The 24,018-nt window shown below is 42.2% G+C and overlaps 1 protein-coding gene across 2 annotated transcripts in view; it reads right to left on the reverse strand.

Moving 5' to 3' along the window:
- Positions 1-24,018, reverse strand: part of Creb3l2 (cAMP responsive element binding protein 3 like 2) — a 155,154-nt gene that overhangs the window by 27,718 nt on the left and 103,418 nt on the right. For both annotated transcript variants that reach the window (XM_090333374.1, XM_090333373.1), the window contains exons 2-4: positions 14,474-14,690; positions 3,782-3,957; positions 2,648-2,735 (exon numbers count right to left, since the gene is read on the reverse strand). In XM_090333374.1, the coding sequence (XP_090189500.1) occupies positions 2,648-2,735; positions 3,782-3,957; positions 14,474-14,603 (394 nt within the window). In that variant the 5' untranslated portion in view covers positions 14,604-14,690. The remainder of the gene's footprint in view (positions 1-2,647; positions 2,736-3,781; positions 3,958-14,473; positions 14,691-24,018) is intronic.

Here is a 24,018-nt window from a genome sequence, read left to right on the forward strand (position 1 = left end):
AAGCTTTTCACATCCAATCACTGACCTAAGAAAAATGACCACACCCACCACTGCCTACTCTGATGACAAGCAAACAGGCCAACTGGGGTGGGGGTGCTACAGAAAGACCTATCAGAGGTCACAAGGGGGGGTGTCCCACATAGCCACCCCCTCCCCAGGTCCTCAGCACACCTCTCTCTTACACCCTTCCCTTTCTCCTTTTTCAATGCCCCCCCCCCTCACCCAATGCTTCTTTCCCTTTTCCTCACCAATGTCTTGAAGAAGAGTTCCCTGAGCATTTCAGTATCTGTAGGAAATCTTCAAGCCAAAGAATATTCTAAAATAAACCCATTTACTCAATTTCTAACATTTCAACCAGCAGCTGGAGGAGGTGTGTGTTGTAAATATGTATGTGCTTCGCTAGAAAGCAGGCATTCTATGAGTTTTCCTAATAGTCATAAATAGCCATGCAGAGCATTTGATGATTAGTAACAATAAAAAGATAGAAAGTAGACTCCTACCACACCATATAGGTACTTTCCTAATAACTATTAGAATTTCTAGAGTACCCAGAGCTCATCTGACCTCAGGCCCAAGTTATTCTGATACATTGCTCTTTTCCAAGCAGGGGGAATTCCACCAAAGATAGAAATGAAATGACCGGAAAGGGGAGTGACATCCACTTGAATCTTCTCCATGCACGGAGAGTAGCCCATCCAGCTACAGGTGCTTCAGGATCTGATTTCTAAACATCATTTGAAATGACACTCCAGGATTGCTTGAAGCGCTAAGGCTCTAGGGCCAACTGCCGTGCCTAGAAACTCTGGTGCATTCAAGGATATTGCATGCCCTTATCTCTCTTTATCTAGGGTAATGAGGCACTGATTCTTGAGCCAATTCTCCTCCATTGACTCTTGATTCTAAAACCAGGATGTTGCGATAGGGTTATCCCATTGTCTGAATCATATCACAACATAAACTTTGACAGAACAAGGTGCAGTTGATAGTCATAACCAGTGCCATCTAACAAAATGAAAGGAATTACTTTAAGGCAGAATCTAAAGCCGGAAGGCACTCACATTTATCATTCAACTCCAAGAAATAATGCCCCAATGTTGATACTTGGTACTATTGTGAATCTTCAAATTTCCTCCTTTCTATATGGATTGGTAAAGGTAAATAAAGGGAAACACTGATTTAATCCCCACCAATCAAATCTGGAGTTATTTCTAAGGGAACAGAAATGATTCTAGGTTCATGAGACCTGTTCATAGACAACAGCTGCACATTCGTGCACCTTTATATTAATTTCTTCTTGGTCGATCCCATGATGGGCTGTACTTCTGAATAAGTATTGAAGATATCAAGGGACAGGGAGGTGAGGTGATGAACCCAGACATAGAGGTGGAAAATCTGTGATCTGAGCAGAAGCATGGGATATCAAGACACCGAAAGCATCCCCAGACTTGGAGACTCAGAGGACTGTATTGAGAATTCCAATGACAGGGTTTCACAGAAGAGCTCTACTGAGGGACAGAATTTACTTTTTTTTTTTCCAAGTCCTGGTGCTTGAACTCAGGGCCTGAGCACTGTCCTTGGGCTTTCTCAAGGCTACTGCTCTACCATACCACTTGAACCATAGCACTACTTCCAACTTTTTCTGAGTATGTGGTACTGAGGAGTTGAACCCAGGTCTTCGTGCATGCTAGACAAGCACTCTACCACTAGGCCACTCTCCCAGCCCTGAGGGACAGAATTTAAAAGGCTATGAACAATATCAAGTATGACATTATTTCCTTTAAATGGAGGTCAAGAAGAAGCTCAATGAGATACATAATCAGATGCCAGAAACATAGCTACCTAGGAGGGGGGTCTGTGTGCTGTCCTCCAAAGTCAATATTAAAAACATCAGGTAGAAGCTGGGTACTGGTGGCTTATGCCTTTAATCCTAGCTACTCAGGGGGCTAAGAGCTGAGCCAGCCTAGGCAGGAAAGTCCAAGAGATTCTTACCTCTTAAGCAGAGACATGGCTTAAGTGGTAGAGCACCAACTTTGAGTAAAAATGCTAAGGAACAAGTCAGGCTCAGTGGCTCATACCTGTAATCCTAGATATGCAGGAGGCTGAGATCTGTCAATCATGGTTCAAAGCCAGCCTGGGCACTAAAGTAATGTAAGACTCTTATCTCCAATTAACTACTAGAAAAACCAGAAGTGATGCTGTGGCTCAAGAGGTAGGGTGACAGCCTTGAGCTGAAGAGCTCAGGGACAGCACCCAGGCCCAGAGTTCAAGCCCCAAGACCAATCGACAAACAAACCTAAGGAACAGACGACTCAGGCCAGTATAAAAAAAACAAACAAACAAAGACAAACAAAAGTAGCAGGTAGATTATACTCAGGTGAAAGCCTGAGTTGTTTTGAATAAACCAGGGGTGCTTACAGCCAGGGAAGGTTATAGCTAATTCTCATTCTAGCTAGGAGTCAAAGCACACTAACACTTAGCCGGAAATTAAGCTATTTAACTTTTTAAATAAATGAAAAATTTATAGACCTGAGCAGCTCTGTACATGATACCCGTAGTGCTGAGGAACCCATCATTTTTGCCCAAATTCTGTTTCTACTCAGACAGACCAGGAGGGATAGAGAAAGGAAGGCCAGACGCGTGCACATACCTTCTTTAGGAGAGAAGTTAAGGAACTGATCCACTTCGTGAGGCTCCAGCTTAATCTTGGGGATGATCGTCTGGCATGAGGAATCAACCTGAAGGAAGAATTTCAAACATGATTCTTAATAAGAAATACCAACTTTGAAGAAACAGAAGAGAGCTCTTTATCATTTACTTTTCTCTCAGACCAGATCGGACTTTGCAGTATAACATGTGCTGCTTCTTTGACTGGGGCTTATTCTACATCTTAATTTTCTTACTTCCAAGCTTGGCATTTCAGCGGATGGAGCCCTTAAAATATCATCAGAAAAAGCTCATGACTGCCTGGCTCCACTGGCTCACACCTGTAAATCCTAGCTACTCAGGAGGCTGAAATCTGAGGATGGAGAAGGTTCAAAGTCACTCAGGGCAGACAAATCCAAGAGACTCTTATCTCTAATGAACCAGCAGGAAGGCAGAAGAGACAGTACAGCTAAAGTGACAGAGTGAGTAACCACCCTGATTGGAAAAGGAGGAGCAAGATGTGAAGTACTGAATTCAAACCCCAGTTCCAGCACTAAATTAGTCACTTCACTTAAATAATACTTCTAGCCCCTTTGTCTTTACATATTTTTTTTTAAATCATCCTACCTACACCTCTCAAATAACTGGGATTTTTACAGGTGTGTGCTACCACTCAGCTTGTTGGTAGAGATTGGCTCTATGATAATATTTTTGCTCAGACTGGACTGCAATCCTTCTGCTTTCTGAGTAGCTGGGACTATAAGCATGAATCATCATGCCAGGGCCTTCCTCAACCGTTATCTTAAGTATTCCTCTCACTGGCTAGAAAAAGGAATATCACAAGGAAATTCTTTTATCATGAATATTGACCTGTATTTTTCATTATGTAGTATCAACCAAAGAAAAATGAAATTAGCCTCGTTACTAATTTTCCTGGACCATGCCTTTATATTTTGTGGACAATACATGTAGCCAGTGCCAATACTAGTCAACATATTCTTGATATATTTTCATTTACTCCTTTAATTTTTAAAAACCCTTAGAACAAATGCCTTGAGAGTAAAAATCTGTAAAGATCTGTATCTTCTGACCCAATCTGTTCATATGTATGTGTGTAGGGGGAGAGAATAGAGCATACCCCAGTATTGATTTCCAGATGGGGTTCTTCCTTCTGAAAAGGGGTAGAGATGGCTGTGATGGTCAGAGTGACTGAGGGAACCAGGCCTGGGGGCTGCTCCTCTGTAATCGGTTCTGTCTTGATGGTAGCTGAAGGGAAGTCGGTGGACAGATACCATTTCTCACTTTCCACCTCCTCTGTGGAAGAAAAATAAAAGTATGTGCATGGGAACTTGTTCAGGTATTTGATATAACCAAAACCAATGACCACTGACCTGCCTCCTTGAACAAAGATCCAAGGAAGGGTTGCCCAGAGGCAAAGGAAAATGAACCAGGGTAATATACAGGAGGGAGGATAAACAGATGAAGAAATGAATGGTAATCAGGCACCACTGGCTCACCCCTGTAATCCTAGTTACTCAGGAGGCTGAGATCTGAGGATCATGGTTCAAACCCCAGCTCAGGGATGATTCAAATCTCTAGTTAACCAGCAAAAAGCTGGAAACAGAAGTGTGGCTCAATCAATAGCGGACTCATTTTGGGCACTGATGCCAAGTGAGAATCTGGAGTCCTGAGTTCAAGCCCCAGAAGCAAAAATCTACTTGAATATGACTGCATGTGATATGGCTGAAGAAACCCTGGAAGGATCACACACAGGGGAAGAAACCTGGCTTCAAGGGCAGGGTAGAGAAGAGGCCCGGTAGGTGAGGAATAGAATGGTGGGAACTCTTTTGATCTGCAGTAAGTTATACATTTTGGGGTTTTCAATCCAAGTCATTGTACTATCTACCCAAAATAAATATGTATAAGAACAAACAGAGGCAAAAGGATTGGCAAGCAAAGACTCAGGACAGAGCTATTTTTTTTCTTTTCTTGGTTTTTGTTTGTTTGGTTTTGTCTTCTTCTGTCTTCCCATCCATGTCTTAAACCCACCCAGATTCCCCAAGACTTTCATGGCTGTTTGGAGGACTTCAGAGTTTGTAACAGACAAACTGAAATGGACTCATGAGGTTTTTTTGCTGAAAAACTCATCCAGGGAAAGGAAAGACTCTCTTCTTGCTATCAAAGCTTTTGCGATTCTCACTGAGCTGTGATACAGAGAACTACCAGGCAGGGAGGTCCTCTGCCAACGAATACATGGTCTTCTAGAAACTTCCACAGTACCATGTTACTTCAGGGATAGAACTCCAGCCCCACCCTGGAAAGGCAGGCAGAGGACAGGAAAGGAAAACCAAGTGCGCTAGAGATGGGGAATAAGGAAAGATCACCCCATGGCCCCCTCCTTCACCTGAGATCAGCTTTAATAAAATGAAGTGTTAATGAAGTTTCATAAAATGACATATAAAGCAGCTAAGACATGTTATTACACTATTTTTTTTTGCATCAGTCCTAGGGCTTGAACTCAGGGCCTAAGCACTGTCTTTGGTCATTTTCAAGATTAGAGCTCTACCGCTTGAGCCACAACACCACGTCTGGCTTTTTCTGTGTATGTGGTACCGAGGAATCGAACCTGGGTCTTCGTGCATCCTAAGCAAACACCCTACCACTAGGCCAATCTCCCAGCCCCATATTCTTATACTTTTATGGAAAACATTAAATATATCTTACCTGTCCAGAACCCTGGTTCCTCCAGAGGACAAAGCTGGTTATGAAATTCACTCAAGAATGGGACTCCTGTCTATGTGCTGGTGGCTCATGCCTGTAATCCTAGCTACTCAGGAAAGCTGAGAGTTGAGGATTACGGTTTAAAACTAACCCAGGCAGGAAAGGCTATGAGACTCTTATCTCCAATTAACTACCAGAAAGCCAGAAGTAGAGCTGTGGCTCAAGTAGTAGAATGCTAAGTTTGGGTATAAAAGCAAGAAAGAGATAGTGCCCTGGGCCTGAGGTCAAGTCCCAGATTCAGCACGTACACACACGTACACACACACACACACACACACACACACACACACACACACACACACACATGCACACGCACACACACACCTGATACATTTTTCCCTATAATACAGGGAAGGGAGGAAATAGCTACTTGAAGCTTAAATTCACAAAGATTAAAACTGCCTAAATAAAAGCATTCACAACATGGGAATTTTCCTGTCAGAATGAGATCTGTAAGCTGCTGAGTGTGTGGTGTGGGCAATGGGTTGGGCAATGTCCTGGCCCAGGAGGACCAAGGCGGGAACAAAGCGTCTTTTGATGGCTGCCAGAGGAAAAAGATGACACATGCTCAGTGTAGAATCCCACTGGCAGGATGGGCATCCAGCTCAGCTTTGAGCAGTAATTGAGACCATGGGTCAAAGGACAACTACTGCCTCTCCCAGAGGCTGAGAAAAGCTTTGGATTGTGTGCGCAAGCAGCAGAGAGGCAGACAGACACAGATTGTATGCTCTTGGCTCCAAAGGAAGATGTCAATGTCTCTGCTTCTTGAAAAAGATATATACAAGTTGTCCAAACTGAGCAACATCTATAGCTGGCAAAGGCTGGAAGAAAGAGAATAAGATGAAATATGGCCACTGTGTAAAAATGAAAGGAATAGTAAAGGAAGAGCCTTGAGAAAAGAATTCCAGTTACCAGGAAATCGTGAGATAAGGTCAGCTCCCCAACATAACAATCAAGGTGACTGTGATCCAACTTAATTCTCACACACACACACACACACACACACACACACACACACACACACACACAACAGAAGTAAATGTGAAATGTAAATTAAACAATGAAATTGGTTCTTTCAATTTAGTGAAACCATTCTCAAAGCATAGGCATATTTATAAAAATAAGTCAGGATAGCCTATATTCTTTAAAAAAAAAACAAAAACAAGTAACCAACTGGATAGGGACTTGAACTCAGGAACAATTTATATTCTTGCCTGCTCGGTGGGTGCTCTACACTAGACCCATGCCTAGAGCCATGCTTTCAACCCAGCTTTTTTTTTCTGGTTATTGTGGAGAGGGAATCTCTGCTCATCCTACTTAACCACAATGGGGTCCTCTCCTCGGCTCACCCATGGCAGAGGACTAGTTTGTGGGTCAATGGTGACCACATCTTCCTTCTCCTCCTCTGTCCCTTTAAGATGACACAGACCAGATGCTCTTATCACCATCTCAAATTCAATGTGATAAAGATACAACTATTCATGTGTCTACTGTCTTCCATGACGCCTTTCAGCTGCCACTTCCTGCCAATACGTCAACAGCAAGATCCCTCCAATCCCTGGGAGCAGAAACCTAAGCCACCTATGACTCACCCCTACCCTATACCCACACTGGACTGTGCTAATCCTGTTGCTGGTTTCTCTAATCAGTTCAAAACCCATGCTCTTTGTTGTCTCTGCAGCTTTTCCCTGCTCTGGCAAAGTCCATCACAAGCCTGTACCCTCTGCTTTGAATCTCTGAAACCCATCATTCCCATGTGGTCCTGAACAAGCAAACCCCAAATCCCTGCTCTCCTCCTGCCTGTCCCATTTACCAATGCCATGTGACTTTACACCATCATGTCAGGCTCTACTATCCCAAATTAATTACAAAGAAAATGCCAAAATTGACTTGTAATAATGATATCCTCCCTGGGGTAAGGTACAAGGTACAAGACTTAGGCATTCAAGCATATGTTTGTATTCCTCAAAGCATAAAATATTCATAAACATTTTTCTGGGATATTTCTGTGGATCTCTTTTAATTTCTTCATTTTTTATTCCTCTGAATTTTTTAATGCTTATCGGCAGAATGGAAAGGCCAGTCAGCATCTGGTCACCACAAGGCAAGATGGGAGACTACGGAGGCTGTCTTCTGGGGGTGGTGAAGGATGAGCCAATTTCTGAGATTTGGCTCCTGTGGTTGCCAAACCGCATAAAGTTCTTTAGCTCTGGGATTTGCACAAAAGCCCACTATCAAGGTCAGCCCAGAAATGGATGCCATCTATATAATCATAGACTGGTGTCTTTCCTTCACTACCCCCCTTTTTTGGGGGGGCGCCACCAAATCTCACAATAACCTAAAGAAGTTATAAAGTCTTTCACCAAAAAAGTTAACAACCAGCGATAGCTCCAAATTTCATATATATCATTTTAGGGATCTATCTGAGGTTTGCAAAAAAATGATAGGCTATGAACCTCCACATTCACCCTGTAATTTATGATTGCTGTGGAGGGTTCAAGAAGAGAGTGGAACAGATTGGGGGGAAATAAGAGACAAGCAGGAAGGAAGAGAGGAGGAAAGAGAAGCATGGGAGAAAAAGGGAAAGGGGGTGAAGAGAGCAAATTCTAATACACTAAGCTTCTATTTATCTCTGTCTTACCACTTATTTTGGGGCTTAGAGTACATTTTAGAAGAATTTTTGTTGTTTTGTTTTGTTTTGTTTTTGTCAGTTGTGGAGCTTGAACTCTGAGCCTGGGCACTGTTCTTGAGCTCTTCAGCTCAAGGCTAGTTCTCTACCACTTGAGCCACAGCGCTACTTCTGGTTTTTTGGTGGTTAATTGAAGATAAAAGGGTTAGGGACTCTCGTGCCCAGGCTGGCTTTGAACCATGATCCTCAGATCTCAGCCTCCTGAGTAGCTATGATTAAAGGTGTAAGCCACCAGCGTCTGGCAGAATTGTTTTTGACCTAAGTAAAATGAGACCAAAAACTCAAGTAACCTTTACTAGAGGCAAGGACTCTTAGTTTTGCCTAGGCCATTATCAAGAGATAAAGAACCTTAGATTTAATGCAAACAGCTATGCTAAAATGGTGTATATGTCTATGTTGCTTGAAGAACAGTCATACATCTTCACTGGATGTTTATTAGTTCTGAGAGGGTACTTGGCATTTGGGAAGAGTTGATTTTGTCTGCCTTTTAAGAAGAATGCCAGATGGAATCCAAATGAATAAAATAATTTATGTTCCCAAATATTTTCCCATTATCAAAAGTCACAAACACAACTGAAGCCAAGACCTAGAAGAAGCTTTGCTGGGCAAGTTGCTCCTTTTTCATTCATCTTTAACTGTTTTGCTAGTCCTGGTACTTGAACTCAGGGCCTCACTACTCTTCCTAAGTCTTTTTGCTTAAGTCAGGTGCTCTAACACTAGAGCTCTACCTCCAGTTCTTTTTGCTGCTTGTTTTAAGGGTTTTTCAGATTTCTCTGCATGGACTGGCTTCAAACTTGGATCTTCAGATCTTAGCCCAAGTGGCTAGATGTGAAGCACTAGCAATTGCAATATCACACATCTCAAATAGTCTCTTCCCTATTGATTATCTCCTACTTACAAAAAAAAAATGCCTTTGCTGGCCTAGGAAAGTAGCTTTTGTACAGAGAAAATATCAGGCCTTTCACAAAAATGGACTCTGGACCAGAAACCCTTTGTGAACTCTACCTAACGTTGTCTGCCTCTTCACAGAAAATTACCCGGTCAGCCTGATGGAGACATGCAATCAAAAACAGGACAAGAGAAGCTTCCTGGAAAAGAGGCACTATTATTTCCGCTCACCCTAGTCACATGTACCCGTGACTCTGACTAGAACAAAAATTAACAACTAGTGGCAAGCTGGGTGCCGGTGGCTCATGCCTATAATTCTAGCCACTCTGGAGACAGATCTTGAGGACAGTGGTTCAAAGCCAACCTAGGAAGAAAAATACATGACATTCTTATCTCCAATGAAGCACAAAACAGCTGCAATTACGAGTTGTAGCTCAGTGGTGGAGTGCTTACCTTGAACAAAAAAGCTCAGGCCTGGAATTCACACCTGGACTGGAACAAAATAACAATGACCAAAGCAAAACAAAAATTAAAAAGACAGCAACACCTAGTGGCAGAAAAGGAAGGAACCCTGAGCTTTTTGAGATCTGTTCCTGTGCTGTCAGTTTACTAGAGCTCTTATTTCAGAAGACTCAACATCCTGGCCCTCTGCCCTCCATTTGCTTTCTTCTAGCTATCTCCTATGGGACTAACTTTAGGCCATGCTCCAAGAACTGAGTGAAATTCTGCCCCATTCATCTAGCTTTTCCTGTAATCCTCAGTGGGTGTGCCCTTTCTCTCTCCTGGGAGTTTCTCCTTTAATTTCCTCTTGAGACACTGCTCATACTCTGTCTGTCAGGGTATCTGGATACAAAGTATTTTCACTGAACTTAGCTTCTACTGTCCAGATCTAAGTTTCATTACTGTGTCTCACAAGTATGTAAGACAGTTCCCTCACACAGAAAGGCCTCAAAATATGTATGTGGAATTGAAGGGAAAAGTTAGTTCGATTAGCTAATTGACGTAGGCCATCTTCAACCTGTGAACTTGAAAACAGAGAGGCTGCTGAATAGATATTAGCTATCTGAACACAAAATGGGCATTAATATATTATTACTGACATACTTCTGCTAACAGGGCCTTTGCACCTGCTGATTCTACTACCTAAAATCTTTCTACTATGATATAGGTGTGGTTCTTGCCCTTCTTTTCTTCTGGTCTCTGCTCATATCACCTTCAATAGAAGGTTTATCCTCATTGAAATTTCAACTCTCATTTCCTTAAAAACCCCCGATTGCTTTTCCATTTTGCTGCATATGACCAACTGCCATCCATCAGGTTGGTACTCATTTGAAAATGAACCACCAAGCATATATAAGATACCTCCTTCTACCTAGCTCTGTGCCTGATTCTATATATGACACCTATTATCAGCCAAGAGCTACCATCTTGACCCAATTCTGTCACTGTGTATCTGCACAGGTAGAGATGTGATGGGGAAAGCAAGGTAGGCATCCTCCATCACACCCTCAGCACAGGTTAGGAGTGCACTCAGTCTTCCAGACCTTCTCCCCTTAACAGCCTGTTCCACGGGTAATGTGATGAAATAAATCTTAGTTGGACATATCAAGACAGTGTCAGAAACAAAGTTTTACTTGTTCTCAGTCAACTCAACATATAAAAGAGAACCAATAACTGCATGGGTTCCCCCAAAATGCAAGTATACAAGTACAATCATAATCATCCCTTTACAAGTACCATGAAAGACTTATGGAAATACAACAAAAGGTAACAACTTGTAGGTGAGAGAGTCAGACATGGAGTGAGACTGTGTCTTGAGAAGTAGAAGGAAATCTGATAAAAATGGAGGTGAGTGGAGGCTGCAGAAGTAATAGGCACTCCGAGGAGAGACAGGAGTGTGAAAAGGCTGTGGAGCGGAGAAGCCAATGCTTCTCCAGCAGCAACAGGACAGAGGCTGGGAATGATGATTGGATCGGCTCACAAAGGCCTAGGAAGCCATGGGGATGAGGTGATCCCCATAATAATCCCCATATAATAATAACAGGAAGTCATCTGAGATTCTATAACAGGGAAATAATGTGAAGAGGTAAATATTTAACAATCTCCAGATAGCATCTGCTCATACTGGCTGTGTAAGTATCTTAACTACTATCTAGAAAGACATTCCCATTCATCAGTCCTCAGAAAGTAGTCGTTCCTGGATCATAGTTCATATCTGTACTCCAGAAGATTATAACTCCAAGTGGATTCACTAAATCTAACTGATATGTAAAGAACAAATTAACAACTATAGAGCAAATGCTTAATAAGTTGAACAGCATGGCACCCACTACAGTTGTTACATTGAGAAATTCTTTCCAAAGCCTTCCTGAATACCTAAGGTCTTATTCTCTCACAGCTCTTGGATCTAAATAATAATAGTTGTAACAGTAGCTGAGAACAATACCATTTCGTCAGCCAGACCTTGGGTTCATTTATTGAAATATATTATCATACCAAATTTTCACAAGTGGAAGATGTAAAGGAATTGGTGTTACCCTAGTTTCATACACAATGAAGTTGTGGGGTAGGAAAGTTAAGTAATCGCCAGTAGATAGTGAGAGGTAAAGAATTTAGAACAAGGTGTGCCTGTTCAGCGCATAACTCCAACCACTAATCATACAATTGCAATCCTCCCTACTTGATACGTTCTGTGAGAGCAATAAGCAAATGTTTGTCCTTGTGTTTGTTTCAGTGCCTGACATGTGAACTCAAGAACTTGCTGGTGAGTGAAAGGTAATAAGAGAAGGCATGGATACTATGCAGTGAAGGAGTTCAGACATGGAAGAAGGCTAATCTGCTGGACATCACTTGTGAGGAGAAGAGTGGAAATCAGCTTCCAAGATGTTGCCCAGTAATTCCCTGCCTAGCTCCATTCACCTATTCCTCTTTTTGTACAGTCCCTTACCACAGTGACTCAGTTCTGTCCTGTGTGACCAGCAGAATCATTTCCCTGGCTAAATCAGTAAAGGTATTATTGTGGATCCCTCATTCTGAGGATGCCCAAAATCATGCTGTGGTGCCATGCCTATATCAGAAAGGAAACCAAGGAAAAAGCAGGACAGAGGGCAGGAGGAATGGAGAAACAAAGATAAAAAGGAGGAGAACAGAAGCAGGGATGGGAAGGAAAGGAGGAGTTAAAAGGAGTACAGAAAGACAAAAGGAGAAAGAGACATGTGGAATGGACAGAAAAATGGATCCAGTGAAATACTAAAATCTGAACAGTCTCTGAGTTCTTTAAGCATATTTTGTTTTTCCTTCACAACAACTCAATATCCTCTAATGATTTCAGATCATGTGGAAAGCTCCACATACTGTACTTCATTCTGATCTGAAGTTTAAAAAAAAAAAAGCTGACAACTATACAGAAAGATTAACGTATCATGCACCTAAATGGTCACCAGAAAAACAAATAATCTGAGTTTAAGATTAAGGCCTTATCTGGGTCTAGCCATGAAAGAATCCACTAACAGATTCTCAGCATTCCTTTCACTGAGATCATCAGGCCCCATTTCTTGGGCTGTGCATTAGGATAACCTATTCAAAAGAGAAATGTATCTAAGAGGGAAGTTTTAATACCCATAAAATTCTCTATCCCAAGATAGGATAGTTCTTTGGCCTGAGAGTTTGTGTTCCTTTAAGGACTACTGTAACTCTAAGAATCACCTCCTTATGCTAATTCAAGAAGGAGCAGCATTGGCCCTTAACTAAAGAGGAACATGAAGAAACTTGTTCTGTAAAGATCTATTAACAAAATAATCTGCCTGGCATAAAAATGTAAGAGGAGACAACTGGAGGCAAGGTTCAAATGTAGAGTACCAGCAGTGAGAAAAACACCAAGTGAGGGCATGTGGCCCTGCATTCAATCTCACATAGTGGCACAATCAAAGGGAGGGGAAAGAATGCTCAAAACCAGAAGAAAATCGAAAGTCAGCAAGATTCCCTACCCTGACATTCTCCAGTGGAGAAGTCCAATACCGCACTGAGAACAGACTCTTTAAAACTTATTCCAAGCCAGGCGCGGTGGCTCATGCTTGTAATACTAGCTGCTCAGGAGGCTGGGATCTGAAGATCATGGTTCAAAGCCAGACTGGGCACTAAAAAAACATGAGACTCTTATCTCCAATTAATCACTAGAAAATGGGAAGTGGGGCTGTGGCTCAAGGGGTAGGGCAGTAGCAAAGAGCTCAAGGACAACACCTAGGCCTTGAGCTGAAAAGTTCAAGGACAGTGCCCAGGCCCAGAGTTCAAGCCCCATGACCCAGAAAAACAAACAAACAAAAAAACCCTTACTCGAAGTACTTAAAGTATCTGCTATCCCTCTAAGAAAATAAAACACATTTCAATAAGAAATGTATATATGAACCCTATAATGTGGCCTAGTGGTAGAGTGCTTTCCTAGCATGCACGAAGCCCTAGGTTCGATTCATCAGTACTACATATACAGAAAAGGCTGGAAGTGGTGCTGTGGCAGAGCACTAGCCTTGAGCCAAAGTGCCCAAGATTAGTGCCCAGGCCCAGAGTTCAAGCCCCATGACCCAGAAAAACAAACAAACAAAAAAACCCTTACTCGAAGTACTTAAAGTATCTGCTATCCCTCTAAGAAAATAAAACACACTTCAGTAAGAAATGTATATATGAACCCTATAATGTGGCCTAGTGGTAGAGTGCTTTCCTAGCATGCACGAAGCCCTAGGTTCGATTCATCAATACTACATATACAGAAAAAGCTGGAAGTGGTGCTGTGGCAGAGCACTAGCCTTGAGCCAAAGTGCCCAAGATTAGTGCCCAGGCCCTGAGTTCAAGACCCAGGACGTATAAAAAGAAAGGAAGGAAGGAAGGAAGGAAGGAAGGAAGGAAGAAAGAAAGAAAGAAAGAAAGAAAGAAAGAAAGAAAGAAAGAAAGAAAGGTATATATGCTTTGGAGAGCTTGAATACCTGCAGAATAAAATTGAAAATATTTTAAGGAATTTAAAATTAGGAAAACAAAACTTCAACAATATGCTATTCATGATACTACTGATAAGCATGATAAAGTAATCAAGAGAAGTCTAAGAATGTTCATCAAGGTTCCAGACATATGAGGTCCATAGGACTTTCTGGAAATGGGTCAAGAGGGTGCCTAAGAAGCTCCTAAGATCAACAGCAGTCAAAAAAAAAAAAATTCCTTGGGCTGGGAGGTAGCTCAGTGGCAAGGCACTTGCCTAGCAAGTGCAACATCCTGGGTTTGATCCCCAGTACCAAAAAAGAAAAGACAAAAACAAAAATACAGTTAAAAAAAAAAATCCTTTATCAGAACAAAAAAGAATGTGATCACTTGAAACAATAGACTTCTTGAACCTGCAGGAATTATTACCCAGAGAAGACAGGCTGATTTGCAAATGACCCCCTGAAGGAGTTACAATCATGTGTTTCACCATCTCTGAGTTTTTACCATCATTGAAGCTGTCGCTGGTGGCCGCCTGGGTGAAAGGTGACTGGGCCCGGGGCTCCTCGCACAGGGAGTAGCTGTGCTCAGCTTGGATGAGAGGCGCTGGGGAGGTGGGAGATGGCGCCACCTCCATCACTTCGCTCTTCTCTGAGAGGAAAGGGTCATTCAGGAGCTGACCCAAGACGTTCTGGGAAAACTCATCCAGAAGTTCTGAGAAGTGCTGCAAGAAACAACAGGAGAACAACTTAAGTTTTCCTTTCCCATCTCCTCATACATACTCTAGTCACATCCTCTGGAGCAAAAATAGCCAGCCCTCCATTATGTAAAGTCACTCATGTATAATACCCATTTGTCTATTTCTGCCTAGTAAACGGTTAAGTTTAATAGCATAAAATAGCCCTGATTTATGATTCCTTTCTGGTCTGTGGTGAGGCTGGTTGAATGAGCTGATTTTACTGGGGTTTCCTGATACAGCTTCATTGAACTGGAGGGCTAGCAGGGTGTTGGGCTGGCCGGAAGCAGCTGTCTCGTAGAAGGCATGTTTCATGATTAATAAAACAAAAAAAATCTGAATGGTTTCCACAAGTCATGGGACATCTCTACCCCCATAGTCTCCAAAGGAAGGCACAAACTGGGTTCACGGAATAGGAAAATAGACTGCGTCTTGAGGAGAAGAATGGCAGAATGGCATTGAGAGCAGCTGGAGCAGGGCGAGAGTCCCTGGGGACCGCGGCTGTGTTCTGCTACCTTTTCCACTGGCATTATCTGTAAAGAAGCTATCCCCCAAGTTCATAACCTTGGGCATGATTAAAGTCAAGATCAAAGGTACCGAGGCAGTGGAATAGTCTAGATCTGGAATGACCCCAAAGGTTCACGTGTGAAGAGTCTTGGTCTCCAGCCTTCAGATTCCATTACCTCTTTAAAAAGGTGGACCCCAGGGGGCCGGGAGCTTGGCCAAGTAGTGGAGTGCTTGCCTAGCACGCCTGAAGCCCTGGGTTTGATCACTTGGTAGCACATACACAGAAAAAGCCAGAAGTGGTGCTGAGGCTTGAGCTAAACGTGCTCAAGGACAGTGCTCAGGCACTGAGTTCAGGCCCCAGGACTGGTTAAAAAAAAAAAAATGGGGCCTAGTGGGAGGCTGTCAGGAGATTGTGTGGCCCTCATGGGAAGTGTAGGATTCTAGTCTCTTTCTTTTTCACAGGATCACTTTCAACCAGGAGGTGGACGGCCTTGCTCATCTATGAGCCTTCCCTCTACTCCATACTATGCTTCCGGGTCTAAATTGCAAAGCTAACGAATCATGGGCTAACGTCTCCAAAACGGGAAGCTAAAAGAAAACCTTTCTTTTTAGAAGTTGATTATCTTAGGCATTTCTCAGAGTGACAGAAAACACTCAAGAGTCAGGTTCTCTATTCTATTCTACAGCCTGGACTTTGTTCCTGTTTTCCCATAATCTGCTTATAGTCTGTCTCTCTCTCTCTCCCTCTCTCTCTCTCTCTCTCTCTCTCTCTCTCTCTCTCTCTCTCTCTCTCTCTCTCTCTCTCTCTCTCTCTCTCTCTCTCTCTCTCTCCCCCTCTCCCCCCCAACCACCAACATCATGAACTTCCCTCCCATCAATATGTTGTGGACAATATGCTAGAGATAATCCTTGAAATGTCTAGATCTCTTGTTCTACTGCCCTACTCTGAAGGAACCAAAGCCCCATGCACCTGCTCTCCTTGACAGAGATATATTGGTGATGCAAGGATGGGGACAGCAACATTTCTCAACCCAAACGACAGACATAGCGGACAGGTAATTCTTCTCATGGCAGAGCTATCTTACCGTATATTGTGAGATGTTTAGCAGCATCCTTGGTCTCTGGCCACTAGATGCCAATAATACTCCCCAAGGTCTCAAGACAAAAGTGTCTCCAGACACTGCCAAATATCAAATGCATTTACATACAGAAGACTGCCACCAGCTGTCTGTTCTCACCTCAGCTGTCAATCACTGAACGTCACCTCCATGCTACTCATCACCCCTCTGCCCACAGCACTTCACACTCCATTTAGTGCCAGAAGGTTTAGAAATTCAAACAGGCCCAAAGTGAGAGGAAAATTCTGATTTTACAGTTACCAAATGTTAATTTGAGCAAGACACTGGGAATGCAAGATAAGTAAGACAGAAAAGCTCCTGCTTTCCCAGGTCCATTACTGTTTGGAGTGGTAAAATTCTCAAATTTCTAGATACATATGGACTACATGGGGGAAATCTTAAGACATAAGTTCTGATTCACAGATCTAGGCAGGGCCCAAAGCCTTCATTTCTAACCAACTTCCAGGTAAGGCTGCTAACCTAGCAAGGACAAGAATCACAGCAAGGCTAAGGTTAGAACCAGATTTCCTGAGTATACGATGATCAGAAGTTGGCATCACATTCCCTAAAAGCATCTCTTCAGAGCCTGTCCAAGACAGGATACAGAGCGTTCAATGGAGTTCCTTTGAGAACCCAAATTAAAACACCAAAAAGAGAGGTAACAGAAGGTAAAATGCTAAAGCAAGAACTGAACTCACAGTCCCTCTGGTTCCAAACCACAATTCTGTTCCCTGGGTTACAAAGCGCTGGCCAATCTTGCCAGCCTTCTGGAATTCTGTTCTATCCGGTACTGAAGCAAAGCTACCCAGGTCTGGCTTGCCTGCTGACATTCTGTTTTCCCTCTCCTGAGCAGCACTAATGAATGTTTTCATGAACATTCCTGGATAACCAATAATAAACTTTCTCCAGCTCTGCTCACCTTCTCCAGGCTCCCCCCTGCTTTGGATAATACACTCCTTACCGTGTTATGAAAACAATTTAGCCCTAATGACAGGCAGTCCTGAAGGAATTTATAGTTGTTATCAAGTGCATTATTATGACAGTCCCCTCTGGAGAAAAGAATCTCCCCAGAAGCAAGGACCAACTGTGCCCGCATCCCCTCCCAACCTGGGAGAGGGGGAGCACAGGTAAGCAGAGTAGGTCCATGGCTTAGGAAGTGCTCATACAGTGCCACCAGTCGCCATGATTCAGCCCAGCCAAAGGGCTCCCTCTGGGTCTCTTTAGAAGCTACAGGCTCCTGGACTCAGCAGAAAGGGCAACTGCCTCTGCTGGTACAGGTCTTGGGTCAGTACCAGTTCATCATCCTACCTGCCAGAGATAAGCATTCTAGAGAATGATTTGAACTCAGGGCCTTGAGCTTGCTAAGGTTGTCACTCTACCTCTTGAGCCACATCTCTAGACACGTTTTGTGCTTCTGCTAATTATTTTTGAGATATTGTCTTGCTTCCCAAAGTTGCTGGGATAAGAGGCTCATAGCATCTTCTCCAGCTTCCCCTCTGTGGAGATGGAATCCTGGGGGCTTTTAGGCCTTGGATGACCTTGAACCTCAAGGTTTCAACCTGATTTCAACCTTTCACATGGCTACTACCTGATTTAAGAGTTTTAACAACAGTAAGAAAGGATGGTGAGGTTCACTAGTGATGATGATGACAGGATTAGATGCAAGGCTGGTGAGTCACACATGCCTGTAATCCCAGCTACTTAGGAGGTTGAGAGTCGAGATTGAATCCAGCCCAAGCAGAAAGTCCTGAAACTCTTATCTCCAATTAACTACCAAAAAGCTGAAAGTGGAGCTGTGGCTCAAACGATACACTGAGCAAGAAAGGGGTGAGGTCCTGAGATCAAGCTCTAGTACTGGTGCACACACGGGTGCGCGCACATGCACATGCACACACACACACACACACACACACACACACACCCCTAATACCTTACTGGCTAGTGGTTTGTTTGTTTGTTTACAAATTAACATAATCAAAACAACACATTTTGATATTTTATCTCTGACACTGAATTCTCTCAGTTCCTCTGAGGATATTCTTTCATTTTCTTTCTTACCCACTAGGAAATAACTGCAGATGAAAACACATTTCTTTATTTTTACAAAATCATCCTAGCTGACCTAGACTGATTTTTCCCTGGGTACAGAGAGTAATTTGATGTACTTTTCCTTTTCTTTGATTTACTTTTCACCTCCATCTTACCTAAATATTTTATCAGTGAGCCTTATCAACTCAATAACTCAGTTGCAATAACTCAGATGCTCCCTTCTGGTGCATCCAACATCCTTTTCCAAAGATGGAGATAAGTCAGTCAGTCATGAGCACAGAGGACAGTCCTTCTCCATGAAACAAGTTATCCGGTGTTCAGGTACTGTGTCCCAAAGACGATGCCCATTAAGTACATTCTAAGGCTGTGTGCCACCTGACGTCAGCTCTGTAGACCTCTTTGGTGGAAGGCAGGGATAGAACAAGCAAAGATGTAAATTCTAGTCTTAGCTCTGTACACCACTGGGTGTCACTCACTCCCATGGACTCAGTTCCCTCTCTCTAGAACTAAGCACGTGCGAGGTGTAGATGTATGTGTTTGTGTTGACGAGGTGATGGTGTGGATTTTAAACTACATTCATAGTTTATCACCTCTCTCTGGTTCAAGGACCCACTTCTGAAGTCTGTCTCAACTGAGAGAAGGGAAATCTATGCACTGAGTCTAAGCACTGCTAGCAGAGATTGTAGTAATCACACCCAAACAGTGACAGTACAGAGCTAACAACCCATTCAGCTACAATACCCTATAATTCTCTAAAATGTTGAAGGCAACATAAAAGGGAGCTATGAAAGCTTTTTTCTTAGGAGGAGGAAGAGGAGGAGGAGGAGGAAGAGGAGGAGGGGAAAAGCCCTCTTTCTCCATCATGTGTTTGTTTTATTTACCCCTATGACTCCCTGCTTTGGGAAGTGAAAAAAGCACAGTGGGTGTGCTGAAGTTCAGATGGGAGGAATGCAGAATTGAATCCAGTCTATACCCTGCATCGATCCTGGCCCCACATCTGGGAAACGGGATCACCTTTGCTGCAAGCCTCCACCTAACAAGATGGCGCTTAGTCAGAAGAGGTCTTTGTATTTCAAAATCAAAAACTGTAACTAGAAGCCTGAGTGGAGCACAAAACACTCAAAGATTGAAACCACCAAAGCAGGGAATGTGATGGAGTGAGCTGACAAGAAATGATTTAGAGGACACACCTCAAGCTCACTTTAGAAACCAAGGTTTCCCTCCAACAAAACATAGTTGTGTGTAGCTCAGACCTTAGACCTGAGACCTTAGACCTGACAAGTTCTTATGAAAGTGCCAGAGGCTAACCAGGAAGAATAAAGCAACCTTGTCTAAGTCATAAGAAAAAAAAAATAATGAGAGAGAGAAAGAAGGCTCACAAATCAAAACTCATTACCAGAAAATGTCAAACCCGCCCAATTTGTTTCTGACCCTAACATTCACACACATCCCATGCTTGTTTAAGTTTTTAAAAAATGAAGGTTAAGACTTGGAGATCTTCTTATTATAAAATTAGTTTGGAGTTTGGAAGGAATGATCCCTGGGTTTTATTTTGCTTTGGTGCCATGATATTTGTTTCACATAAATATGGCAGGCAAAAACAGAATGTCTTTTAGAATCCCCATCCCCAAACATGTCTACTTTGATAAGTAGTAAATTTATAAACACATCAAAAGATGATATTTAAAAGATGCCTAGTATAAATCCACCAGTAGGATATAGTCTATGTTTTGTAAAAAAAAAAAAAAAGAGTTATTTTGAGGGATGGGTAGGGACAAGTAGAAGTAATGGAGAATTTTCAGGGTAGGGCACCCCTCTGTATGATACTATAATGTTGAATACAGGTTGTTATACACTTCTCCAAAGCCAAGAGTGAAGTCTAACAGAAACTAGTTTGGGTGAAAATGATGTGTCATCTTCTTTTAGCTGTAAAAAATGGACCATTCTGCTGCAGGATGCTGATAACTGAGGGATGGTTATGCAAGTGTGGAGACAGAGAATGTGGGGAAATCTTTGCACAGCATTCCTGTGAACTTCAGGATGCTCTGATTGATCCAAGGTGCCCTTTATTGATTATGTAAATATGAATTTATGCAAACCCTCACCCCAACTGGATGAAGGGACTGGCCAGCTTAAACTGAATTATCAAGTTCCTGCTTTAGTGGAATGCTGGTAAAAAGGACCAGAAGATCTGGGAACTATTGGGAAATACATATATACATATATATGTATACACTCACACATATAAACACATATGAGTATACATGTATGTGCATATAATATATATTATCTTTAAGTAGTTATACAAAGGAATTACCATTAAATAAATGCACTTTGATCCACGTCACCCTTTTTTATTATTCTCTCCCAACCCCTCTCCCCTCTATTTTCCTAGTTTCACACTCTAGGAATGGAAGAAACAGAAATAATAAAAGGCATGTCTGACAAAATGGTTGCCCATGATTTATGTGGGCCTCACCCATCTTACCAATGGAAACTGTTGTCTAAAGATGAGAAGGCACTAGATGGACGTGACATTTGCCCAACTTAGAAAGTATAAAAGCTACAACTGCCATTTTGACTCTCTCACTTCCATTTCCTATGTGTGCAGTAAGAAATATTTTCCTTTCTTTTCCATTTCACCATACTTTAACTCTGTTATATGAAAAAAATTCTTGTTAAAGCTTTCAAAAAATAATAACTAAAAGCCTTCCCCCAAACCCTCAAAATGAGAATAAGAGCAAAGAGTAAAATGAAGTATCATGGTTGAGAAAACATCCAGTAACACTCCAAATTCTTTATCCTGATTCTAAACAATTGTCACTAAATCCTTCCCAAAAGATGGGTATTTTGAAGTTAGCAGACTTTTCTCTGGATGCAGTGTTTTTGCTGTAAATGGTTATTTCCTATCGTTTAATTCAAGGTTTTACCTTGGTGAGGTTGGAGGGTGTCTAGTACTGAAGACCAAAAAAAGAGGTCATAATAATCTAAGACCACAAATTGAATCTAGCAATCTGAGTAAGTTTTCTTTTTTATTCTTTCATTTATTTTATTTTTTTCAATTTTATTTAATGTATAAAGGGCTTACAGTTACATTCACCAGATAGTAGGTGCATTACTTCTCACACATTGATATTCCTTCTCATGTTTTTCCCCATTTCCCTCCCGCCACCCCCTTCCTGAGCAAGGTTTCTTATAATAAGCAAGCAAAATATTCTGCAGAATCCCTCTAAAAAACTCATAAAACCACATCACATGTTAAAACATGTTACCAATCAGCTTACTTGAGGATCTTCTCCCAGAAGACAATGAAGATCAGTGCTTCCGAATTTACTTGTTCGTGATTTAACAAACAATGGATAACTGTTTACTGCAGTATAAATGGAAATCATTTGCCTTCTGGGCATAAAATACTCTTTTCCCATAACCACAAAGCCAATCATCTTAGAAAGTACATATGGTTTGAATGTTGCAATGATGCTATGCGTTGGTGGGAATGAGGGAATACGCTAGAAAGAAGTCCTCAGAGCTTCAGAATAAAAAATGTAATAAATCTGCATCCCCAGGCAACTTGCTGGACCTCTTCAAGACTCTTCTTAGCATACAAAAAAGAGGCGGGGGGGGGGGGGGCGGTTGCAACCAGCTGGTCTGCACAGTTTCCCCAGCTCTCACACTCAGAGAGCATTTGCTTGTAGGAGGCCCCGCCTCCATTTACACCTAAGGGAATAAAATAGCCTAAAAACAAATCTGAAGTCTGAGTCAGAGTTCCCCATAATTCCCTCTTTGACCTTTTTGGAGACACTTTTGGCAAAGAATCTACCCCCCTGAGGATGGCTGAGCTAACAGCTGGACAGTACTGGAAGAGTTCCACAGCTTTCCACAGCTGGTCTGGGAGACAAACAATCCAGAGGGCTTGTATCAGTAAATAAATGACTCAACTTGAGCTGGCGGAGATGGAGAGAAATTCAGACTCAAAGAATCAAGTACTGCTTTCTCCTGACCTATATTCCCAAACATGGACCAAAATCTTTCTTATCTCAGATGCGTAGAACCTCTCATGAGTCATGGGAGAGACAGAACCAGACAACATAAAACCATGGTTTCAAGTTTTCTTCCTCAGAAGCGAGAAAAAAAACATACTCAAATTGCCAGAGGTGCTCTAGTAGGCCACGTGGGTACTTGAGGCACGGTGATTTTTCACAAATTAGGATGGACCTACCCATTCCAGGTCCCTGGGTACAAAACGCAAACAGCACCCCACTTCCCACCACGATCACAACCAAAAATTTCTCTGTATGATTCCAAAAGTGATTCTGAAAACTTGTGAAATCAGGTTTGGCTGGACCATAAGGACTCAATATGTTAAATCTGGTTCTTGGGGGGGGGGGGCTTCCTGTCATGGTCACTGTGAAATGCAGGACAGAACACTCAGTGAGTGAGGCAGCTTCCCCTGCCCAAAGTCCTCCACTCCCTCGGGCTCTTTTCTCATCCATCCTAAGACTGAAGGTAATTCTTCTCATTGACCACATCAGGCTTCTAGTAGGTTAAAGCTCCAACTAACTTTTAAAACGTAGGCTTTACACTAATCCTTTGCTCGCCTTTGCTTAAATAGACTTTTGCCACCAGCAGTACTATTTAGGAAAGGGAAAGAAAAACAGCAAGTTCCAAGGCTTCACATAGAGTCTGTGTGTTGGAGCTGAGGTGCAGCTGGGCCACCTGGAGGCCCCGTGATGTCTACAACACACAGTAAAATAGGGAGGCTGTGCCAGTGCTAATACTCCCAGTCTCAACAAAGTGGTTTGTTTATTAGGGCTGCTAGCTCACAAAAGAGGTATTTAACATTTCTACAAGTAGCCTTGGGAACCCACCTGGGAAAAAGTAAACATAAAGCACAAGTTTGGCCTTTTTATAAGCAGCACACATTGAATCAATGAACATTGGAGAGTGGGGACTTTCAAAAACACAGGATCAAGGTTGGGAAGACTCGTTTACTAACTAGAGTGCAGAACCTGCTCACCTATGGGAGGTTAGAAATAATCCAGACAAGACTATTGTCAGTAGCTTGCACCTATAATAATAGAACCTGTATTCAGGTACAAAATTAGCCGAGTCAGCAAAGTCCATTAGACTCTTAGATCCAATCAACCACTAGAAAACCAGAAATGGAGTCATAATGCAAGTAGGAGAGCACTAGCTTTGAACAACAACAACAAAAAGATAAGGAACAGCATAGAGACCCTGAGTTCAATCCCAAGTACTGGTGTGCATGTGTGTGTAAACACACACACACACACACACACACACACACACACACACACCAAAAAAAGAAAACCCACAAAAAAGTTTAAATAACATAAAGTATATCTAAGTAGCTATTTTAAATGCTATTGTAGAAACTCTTTAAGATATAAAATGATCCATGATCTATACATAAATTTTAAAAACTGCATTCTCTGTAGCTCCAATGTTAAGATAGACAATGATCTATAAAATGCTTGAAAATAGGGGCTGGAGGCACAGCTCACTGAGCATGTAGGTCCTGGGTTCCAGCCTCAGCACTGGAAAAAAAAAAGCTGGAGAGTAAAAATGTACACACGCTGACTGTATTTGTACACAGTATAACAAGAAAACATTCTTATTCT

The sequence above is a fragment of the Megascapheus bottae genome, chromosome 5, assembly GCF_031878675.1.
Source record: "Megascapheus bottae isolate mThoBot1 chromosome 5, mThoBot2.hap1, whole genome shotgun sequence".
NCBI lineage: Eukaryota > Metazoa > Chordata > Mammalia > Rodentia > Geomyidae > Megascapheus > Megascapheus bottae.